General features: G+C 32.2%; 1 protein-coding gene across 1 annotated transcript; it reads right to left on the bottom strand.

Annotated features, from left to right (window-relative positions):
- Positions 1-5157: 5157 nt before the first annotated feature.
- Positions 5158-8805, bottom strand: LOC7457689 (probable serine/threonine-protein kinase PBL16). The gene is made up of 6 exons (XM_024610279.2): positions 8420-8805; positions 7241-7548; positions 6957-7092; positions 6154-6290; positions 5829-5952; positions 5158-5703 (listed from the first exon to the last, which is right to left on the bottom strand). Exons 1-6 carry the CDS (start codon positions 8469-8471, stop codon positions 5357-5359), a joined length of 1104 nt encoding a protein of 367 aa, XP_024466047.2. The 5' UTR covers positions 8472-8805; the 3' UTR covers positions 5158-5356.
- Positions 8806-10442: the final 1637 nt, after the last annotated feature.

The raw sequence follows: 10442 nt of genomic DNA, 5'->3' as shown, positions 1-10442 counted from the left end.
ATACATCCCTCATTTTACATCCATGTAATTTAATTTATATGAATTTTAATTTATAAAGAAATTTTAATATATATATATATATATATAGTGAAATAACTTGGTCTTGGCTACCAAAATCATCCAATAATATTAAGAGAAAAATAAAATAAAATACACAAGCACACACAATAGATTTGCGTAAATATATAAGGTGATATTGCTGAGTTATGAAACTCATTGATTAATTAAAAAAAATATCAATAAAGTGGTTATAAAAAAATTAGTTAAATTATTAAAACCATACTTTTTTATAAATAGATAAGAAAATATTTTAATTATTTGATGGAATATTATCGACTCAGTCATGATAGTCTATAATAAACCCTTATTCGAAGTCTAATGAATTTTTAGGGTATGTGAGATTATAGTACAGAGTATTTTTTAAAATAAATATTTTATTTAAAAATATATTAAAATATTTTTTATTTTTTATATCAGTATATTGAAAAAAATATTTAATATATTTTCAAAATAAAAATATTTTTAAAAATATAATTTAAGAATACATATAAATTTTTTTTCGACTAATTATCAAAGGTCAAGTTTCCCACTGACCGAAATGAGCCTTTTAAAAATTAGAATACGTATGTACGTACGTACTAGCTTGATTATGGTAATGATACCACTTTCATAGAGAAAATCACTAAATAAATAAAGTCTATTATGATATTTATTAGGGATGATTATTTTCGATTCGTTTTGATTTTTATTAAAAAAAGTAATTAAACCGAATTTTTTTAAAAAAAAAACCTGAACCGAAACTGGTTCAAACCAACCGATTTCAGTTCAGTTCGGTGTTTTTGGACAAAAATTAGTTCAAGAAATAGAAGGCATGTAAGTATAATAATCCTCCTCATTATACATCCCTCATTTTACATCCATGTAATTTAATTTATATGAATTTTAATTTATAAAAAATTAATTAATTCACAGATAATGTCACAAACTAGATTTATTTAATAATTTGAAGGTTTTTTAAAAATATCATGATCAACCTAAAAAAAAAAAACATGCAAATATAGCACAACTACGAAAAAGAATTGAGAAATAAAATATTTTTATTGGCCGCTATTCTCAATATGCAACCTGTTAAAATAAAAAATAATTAAAAGATTCCGTTGATGGGATCAACACAATTTATATTATTTTCTTAACAAATTACTCAGTAATAAATCTTTTATTAATTGCACTGTTTTTTTTTTTAGTTTTTTATTGGCCATGTTTTTCTTTAAAAAAAAACAAAAACTTTGTCATGGGCAATGTGTGAATGAGAAAAAAAGAAAGAGAATATAGAGGGTCCACGTGGATGATGTGGACGGGGTTTTTATATGCATGACGTTTACCTAATGGCGTCACCCACTTCCCTTCCCAATTCCCCTCTCCTAACTTTTTTAAACCCTTCCCTTCTTTAGGCATTTTAAAATAGTTTTTTAATTAGAAATATATTAAAATAGTTTTTTTTTAGATTTTTTTTAGTTTTAACATTATCATATTAAAATCAGTAGAAAATATTAAAAAAAAATTATTTTAATATATTACAAAAAAAATTTTAAAAACCAAATACTATCTCGATAGTCTTATCTATTATCTTCTCATTTAACAAACTTCCTCATTCTTTTCTATTCTTATCAAGGCTTTGTTTTTTTTTATAGTGCAATATGATGAAATTGTATTTTATTTTAATTATAAATTTAAAAATATTTAATTAATTAATAAACATTATCGTTTCAAAAAAATCTTATTGAAAACTTTTTTAAGATTTTGGTTTGAAAAAGCTAAAATCTATATTTTTTTTATCTATTTTTTCAAACTGTAATTACAAAAATTATTACAATACCCAGCATACACTAAAAAAATTAGGTCAAACTTTTGGATGGTGGTAGTGATCTACGAGAGTATGTTGGGAAGATGATTGCGGTTGCTTTTTAAAGTGTTTTTTACTTAGAAATATATTAAAATATTTTTTGTTTTATTTTAAAAAAATTATTCTTGATATCAGTGCGTCGGTATAATCTGAGAACATAAAAAAAATTAATTTGAAGTAAAGAAAAAAATTAAAAAAAATTAATTTTTTTTAAAAACACATTTGAAACATAAAAACAAACTGAGCCTGACAATGTCCAGTAATTAGGGATAGCTTAGCTAAAGAACATAGGTGACAAATGGAAAGAAAGTCCACTTGACTGTTTGATATTGTGTTTTCACTTGTATTTAAGTGTATTTGTTTCGAAAAAATATCATTTTAGTATTTTGTTTTTAAGATTTTGATGCGATGATGTCATAAATAAAAAAATATAAAAGAAATTATTTTGATGTATTTATAAATAAAAAACACATTTAAAAAGTATCATAGACCACCAGATATACCAAACATACACGTAGTTATCTAAATCGAACTACAAAAAAAAAAAGCAAACTTTTATAGTGTGTTTGGTATTGCGTTTTAAAAGTATTTTTTAAAAAATTGAAAATTTTTTATTTTTTTCTTTACTTAAAATTAATATTTTTTTTATGTTTTCAGATCATTTTGTTGTACTAATATCAAAAATAATTTAAAAAAATAAAAAAACATTATTTTAATGTGTTTTTCAATGAAAAACACTTTGAAAAGCAACCGCTACTACACTTCCAAACATACTAGCGTGGTAGTAGCTATATTATATATAACCCCACTAGTTCACTCTCTTAATTCTTTAATTGCATTGTTTAATTATATAAGAGATGGCATGCCTGCGCGCTGCCGGGGTCTTATAAAATAAATGTACTTGATATTGTTATAATTGTGAACCAACGCTAGATAAGTAATAGAAATTAAAGGTATGATGGAACCAATATTTCACAACGGAAAAAATAGTTCTGTTGAAAATCAAAAACTTAGAGACTGAACAAAATGATTTGCAGCAATACACAGTGTTTTTTTAAGAAAGATACAATGTTTTAGCCACATGATTTAGCTTTTCTATTAATAAAAAGCAAAAATAATTACAAAGATAAATTCTCTACCAACTTAATATTAAAAAAAAAACCAGCAAAGATAATTTTGGAAGGAAAAAAACATTATAGCAATTGACAATGTTTTGTGAGGAAAACTACAGTGATTTCCCTAATAAAATCGACAAAGATAATTTTAGAAAATAATCATAAAAAACCATTTAGAGAAATACTGTAGCAATCCACGGTGTTTTGTGAGAAAAATTACAACACTTTCCTCTTATGATTTAGCTTTATTGTAATTATAATTCTTAACCAACTCAATATTAAAAAAAAATCAACAAAGATAATTTTGAAAAAAAATCATATGGAAAACACTGCAACAATTCACAATGTTTTAAAGAAAAAAAATTACAAAGCTAAATTCTCAATCAGCTCAATATTAAAAAATTAAAATCGATATAGATAATTTTGAAAAAAAAATACCAAAAAAAACACATGTGCTTTTTCGAAGAATCCTGCCTATCAAGCAAGAAAAAAACGGCTCTCTTCCACGTTGGAAAAAAAAACAGGGAAAAAATACAATGTTGGAAACACTGTAGCAATTTCACAATGTTTTGTGATGAAAGATACAGTGCTTCCCCACATGATTTAGCCTTATTTGTAATGACTTGTAATTATAATCTCAACCAACTCAATATTAAAAAAATAAAATGAACAAAGATAATTTTGAAAAAATCATAAGAAAAAAAAACCAAACATTGAAAATTATTTTCCATCTTATTTTTCATTACATTACTAAACATCAAAAAATAATTTATTTTTTTAAAATTTATTTTTTCAGAATTCACTTAAAAAAATATTTTTCAGCAAATAAATAACAGACTTAAATTCCTCATTATTACTTAATCTACCACCAAGCTAGCTAGCTAGCTGCATCCCATAGCTATAAAATTATCTTAGCACGTCACGTTTCCCAGCAAGCAAACACACATGACATGATGTCTTTTTTTATAATGTTTTCGTATACATTTCCAAGGTGGAAAATTCAACTCTGACGATGGATTGAAAGAAGCGAGCGCTCGGGCCCCTCTAGTCTTTCTTCATGGCAATTTCCTCGAGAGAAATGAACAACTACAACATTGAATATTGAAGAGAGTAGCTGACGTCGTCTTCCAAAGCAAAATGGAATCCAACTTGACCCTAGCAGCTCCTAGCTATATTTCCCTCGGATCCTACTACAAACAAAGGAGAAGAATCTCTCTCTATATATGGCCACTGAAATTGTTTTCACACTGGAACGCCGACTCACCACCGTTGATATATAATTTCTTCCGCCATAATTCTCCATTGTGGGCCACTTGAGCTGTGCTATCTATCTCGTAGCTACCTAGCTAGTGTTAACAACAGTACTAAGATATTAGTTTAGCTATTATCCAGAGAGAGTAAGTAAATAATTTACTTGCAGCATAAACTCGACGCCATCTCTCTTCTTGAGATACTACTAGCTACCAACGGCTGTCCCGATCGAGGAGTGAACCTTCCCTCCTGCTGCTCAAGGGGCCTTCGAGCTCCAAGTTCTTTGAAAAATCAAATTTAACCCCTAGCTAGCTAGTAGTTTTATATATAATTGTTACTTCAAGACGGCCAGAGTCCAATATTACCATGAAACTACGCGCGCCCAATCCTGTCTTGTGTCTTGAAGCACTGACTTCAACTTTCTAGAGCAAGTCAAGATAGCATGCAGCCAGTCTCCCTTGATGTAACATCTCGTCGTTTCCCTGCAAACTTCTCTTGATTGAGATACTTCCAGCAATAAAAAAGAAGAAGAAGGGGTCACTTACCACTCAACTTCGTCTATTCCTTTCGCCTGTCCTCCTGATGCATGCGAAGAGGTTTGTGTGTGGCGGGTTGACATGGACGAAACAATGTCTTTTAGGTAAAAGAAACAGAGAGAAAAAGATCCAACTTTTTTTCATTGTTCCATCCAGATCAACAAATCATTAAATTGACCATCAAACCAGATCTTATAACCATGGCTAAATCTTAGCTAGGTCTTCTCACCAATCCATGGCTGAATCTTAAAGTTAAGTGCATATCGGTGTTGGTATTCACTTGTACACTAATCCAACTCTCATTACCATACATCACAATCATGTTTGGCCCTAGAATTAAAAGAAAACAACAAATAGGAAGGAGTGAAGGCATACTTTTATTTTCTTTTAGTCACGCACAAGAAAAGCTAGCTATCTAACGCAAGAAAAAAGAAAGAAAAAAAATTCTCTTTTTAAACAGAAGAAAACTTGGCAAAATCAAAATACACAGGACTCATGTCAGTTACACTGAATCTTCTTTTCCTTTTAACTCGACATCCGCTACACCATTATTAATCACAGTGAACACAGTTTTTTTTGTTCGGAACATCTTCAGGTTCTTGCAAAGGCTCCAAGGAATCAACGATATCTCGCATCAGAGGTCTTGCTTTCGGATTTCGGTTCAAGCAATGATAAGCTAGCATTGCCGCCTTTTGAAATCCTTTAATAGGATAGTCTCCTTCTAATCTTGGATCCACAATGTTGAGCAATTTCCTTCTCTCTTTAAGCAAGGGAAGAGCCCAATCCGTTAGGTTCTGCTCGCGGCCTGGTCGTGATTTGTCTAATGATTTTCTTCCTGTCAGAAGTTCAAGAAGAACAACACCGAAGCTGTATACATCACTTCTTGGAGTCAAATGCCCTGAATGAAAATTAGACAGGCAGTGTATAAGACCTAACTTGCTTGAGCATCTCGGAGGCCGCCAGGAAATTGGTCCCTTTCATTCTGAATGCTGTGCATAACATTAGCAGAGTTGGGAAACTTGCCTGTCATTATATATTCAGGTGCTGCATACCCGTAAGTCCCCATTATGCGAGTGGAAACATGAGTTTTGTCTCCCATAGGTCCATCTTTTGCAAGGCCAAAGTCAGAGAGCTTTGCGTTGTAGTCCTGCTCAGAAATATGCATGACAACAAACGATTCTAAGCTCAGGTTGGTGAAATTATAACAAGACTGGATCGAACATTCCTTCTCATAGCATCTAGCAGGCCTTTCTACATTAACTCTTCCTTGCAATAGTTTCAACTCGGGTTGAAAAATACTTCAAAGGCTTTTTCCAGGCAACAGGTGCAAGGCTTTTAAGTTACTAACCTGGTCCAAGAGAATGTTAGATGTCTTAAAATCACGATAGATGACAGGTTTTTCAGCTTCATGAAGAAAAGCGAGTCCCTTTGCTGCACCAAAGGCAATCTTCATTCTAATAGACCATGGAAGAGGGAGCAACACTCCTGCAACAACAAAAGACATGCACGTATCAGACATCCAAAACAAAACGCCAAAAAAATGAAGAACAACTCATGGCTTCCAACTTGACTAGAAAAGCCTGAATCATTTAGCTATACCACCTCTAGACATGCTAGTTATGCTGCCTACAATTTCCACCTTCTGACGTCCTCTCCACATAATATAAAGAAAGTAGCTTCAAATGTTCATTTTTTGCAGGGGCCGCTTCCTGCTCTAATTAGAACTACCTCTAGATCACGCATATCATCTCATTTACATCATTCTGCTCCTTTGCCTCCACCTTCCTAAAAATGACATCTGAAATAGGCTGCTGGAAGTTATTCTGGCAGCCTTTTATCATTGCTTATCTTTTAACTGCTTTCAGCACAATATAAGCCCTATCATATCTAATACCAATGTTCTTAGTTAGCGGTCATATCCCCTACAATGTGATCACAGAATGGTTAATGATTATTCTAAAGCCAGGCCTTTTGGATCGGATATTGCAAAAAAAGAAGACATGAAGACATGAAATGGAGGCAATCAAATCTAAAGGCAGGGAAAAAAACGATAGGCGACTGTAACTCTTTTGAACAAGGACATTCTTTAGAATCACTTTCGCAGCAAATAATTGCCTTGTTTGATTGAAATAAGTTATATGAAGTACATACTTGAAAACAGATTGTTTTCCACACTTCCCCGAGCCATATACTCATATATTAGCACCCGATGTTCGTCCTGACAGCAATATCCAATCAATTTCACCAGGTTTGGATGAGAAAGCTGCCCCAGGAATATGACTTCTGCCTAAAAATCCTCAAAACTGTTAATCAATCTTATGGAGAATATGAAGCTTTCCATATAAATGAAGGGAAAGGAAATGCAGAAATGGTGTCTCAATGTCGATGACTTGATATTCCACAGGAATAAAAGTAGTAAGAGCACAAAAGATTACCAGCCATTCTCTATGGCCTTGGTAACTGTTATCACCATCATGAACCTTAACAGCAACTTGAAGGGGCTGAAGCTCCTCTCTAGAATCTTTAGCAATGATTCCCTTATAAACACTTCCAAATCCTCCTCCACCCAGCAAATGATCTTGCCTAAAATTTTCTGTGATTAATTTTAGTTCATCAAACGTAAATGCAATCAACGGATTTGCCGCTGAATCACGACGCAGGTCTTCTACTTCTTCAGGATTTGAAGGTAGCTTTCTATCATCCTGTATTGGTCTTCCTGATGGACCTTGCTCTTTCGGGGAGACTAACATGGAAATATGGCAACAAAAGAATCACACACATGATCATCAAATGCTATAAAGAGAAAATACCATGTCAACTCCTTTCATGTTTAAACCGATGTCATAACAATCCAATTGTCTTATATTTTCTTCTCTTCAGCATAAGAGAGCATCAGAGAGGTCAACCAGAAGCTTGTGCTTTATAAAGATTCATCAGACAACAATTAAAGAAACCAAAAAGCTCACCTTAAATTGAAGCAGACGAGTTCCCAAAGCAAGACAAGGAAAGGAGAACAGAAAATAAAAGAGGAAAAAGGGAAAAGATGAAGGTAATATCAGATGTTTGAAGAAAAAGATTAATTTTGAAGCAATGTGTAGGGTTTTTTAGTTCATTACAGGGAATAGAAAAACACTTTTGAGATGAGCATCAAACCACTCTAGTGAGTAGAGTAGGTTCCACTAAAGAAAGAAAATAAATAAAAAAATTTCTTATTTCTTTTTGGTAAAAGGATGGAAAATCTAGATGTAAGATCTTAATAAAATTAGCTATGAAGAGGGCGAATTATACTATGGTAGAACCTATTGAATAAAAGATACAAGGGGTTAAAGGAGCAACAAACGAATATTCAATCTCATATATCTTTGACATCAAAACTCAATCATTTTAACATAAAATCCCTCAAGAAATCTTAACATAATGAAAAAGTGGGAACATATGGTTCATACAGGACATGCAAAAACAGGGGAAAAGGCAGAGGAAAACAGAGTATTACCATTCTGATCAAATGATGATAGTGATGCCCACATAATCACAATAAAGAAGGAAAGAAGAATAAGAAGTCTACTTAGTTGCATGAATTATACAAAAAAAAATGGGAATTAGTTGTAACCAACCTGATTTTGCATTGTATACAGAAAGCTCCCATCTACAGCAACAATTTCCCATAATTACCAAAAACAAAAGAAACAACCCATAAATAGAGAAACCAGGCTTCTGAACCAATAAGTAAATATAAATAATCAATCCATCATCCAAAAAATCAATTTTTTTTAATGCTATTTGGGTATTAGACCAAGCACCAAATGAACAATCAAGGAAAAACAGAGGAAACAATTCAAAAAACAACTTTATCTAGTGTGAAATGGAAAGAAGTTGGTTTGTGAGTGAATGCCAACGTTGATGAGAGAGAGAGAGTGGCTTATGGGTATGATGAGTTGAAATTGAATGTAAAGATGGGGAATAATTCTTTCTTGGCTATGGAGGAGATGGTCCCACCAAAGAGCATACTTACTTGTATTGTTCTGTTTGCTTCTTTAGATATTCAAAGAAACCAAGCGAGTGTAGTTGCTTTCGTGAGCTTTCTTTCTAGTGCGCATTTCAATCTTCCCACACCACACTGTACAACACCAATCTTTTTTTCCCCTTACATTCTGGTTTTGGTTAAGCTTCGCCTTTCATTTTTTCTCGTTCCCACTTCTCTCCACTCTTTTCACTATTTTGTGCACACAAACACAGTTATACAAGAAACTTGCAACCACTTTACCTATCATTATTTCTTTGATATTATTATTATCATTTTGATTTTAAAAAATCACTACTTTAGTGGGTTGAATGGTGTCTCTTTTTTCTCTTTTTGAATGTATAAATTCAAATTTGAGGTAAGGTTATAGTGAATCAATTTAAAATTGAAAAAATAAATGAATGAATTTGATACAACAAGCTATTGATATATTTTAGTCATAGTGGGAGCAAAGGCTGCTGATTTTGCTTAAGAAATAATGAAAAATGTTTGGATCAATTTATTCAGGTTTCTTGATTTATTTGTTCATCACATGCTGTATACTTGTGATTTCCAAGAGATGAGATCAACACCAAAGATGGTGCAGGAAGGTTATGGTCTACAGACTATAATGGGCAAGAATATATCAACTTAGAACAGTGCTTAAATGTTGGTATGATGCAATGCTGTGAGTGAATACGATGATGATTTACTAATCCATCGTATCAATTTGATGACTAATGTTAAGTTCTTACCTCATCTTACTTAATTAAGAGCTGAATTTGAGGCCAGTGTTCCTTTTTCTGCTTACTACCACAACTTTTTAGGAGCTTCGTTAGTTTTAACACAATGACAAGAAGGATGTAATTAAAAGTTCCTGTTCAACTATTAAGTAGGAGATTGAATAAAAGGGAAAATGGAAAGAACACACGTTTATTTATGCACATTTATCGAAAGTTTTTTGTTTTTAATTTTAATGCTAATATGTGAAGGAAGAAGTAGCTTCTTCTTGAATGCTGTTGGTTGATCATGGAAAGTTGAATATAAGCATCATATGCAGATTGCATATTTTGACCAGTATGAAAGAAATTATATCTGTTGACAGAAAAAAAGGAGTTCTTGCTAGGAACACAGATTATGCTTCCTGTGTGTCGTATATGGTGTCTCACTGTTACTACCTAATGAGTAATGAGCACAGGTTATGCTTTACCGTTTGTGGTGTCTATGGAAAGGAATGAAAGGGTTACAGAATAAGGCCCAGGAAGTCACTTTCAACTGGCTGTTAGCAAAAGTTCTTGCTTTCCTGGCTTCCAGATTGTTCTTTGATTCAAGCATGCTTGGTTAAAGGATGGAATTGATACAGATGTCAGAAAGTAGGTCCAGGATATGCACGACAACAACAGCATTAGTGGACGAGTCTTTTTTCTATTATGGTTTATGGAAGAATAAACCTCTATTGTTAGCACCTATAAATCAAACTACCATGCTTTCGCTAGTCATGGGTCGGGAGGTAATTGAATCCAATGGCTGGTAACTAATAACACTACTTATGTTTACCAATGCTGCTATGAAATTGAGGGGAATTTTAACTGTCTCCATCGCTTTTTCCTTTTCAAGTATGACTAAAATGCTAATTC

Source organism: Populus trichocarpa, chromosome 1, assembly GCF_000002775.5.
Source record: "Populus trichocarpa isolate Nisqually-1 chromosome 1, P.trichocarpa_v4.1, whole genome shotgun sequence".
NCBI lineage: Eukaryota > Viridiplantae > Streptophyta > Magnoliopsida > Malpighiales > Salicaceae > Populus > Populus trichocarpa.
This window is presented reverse-complemented; position numbering and strand designations above follow the sequence as displayed.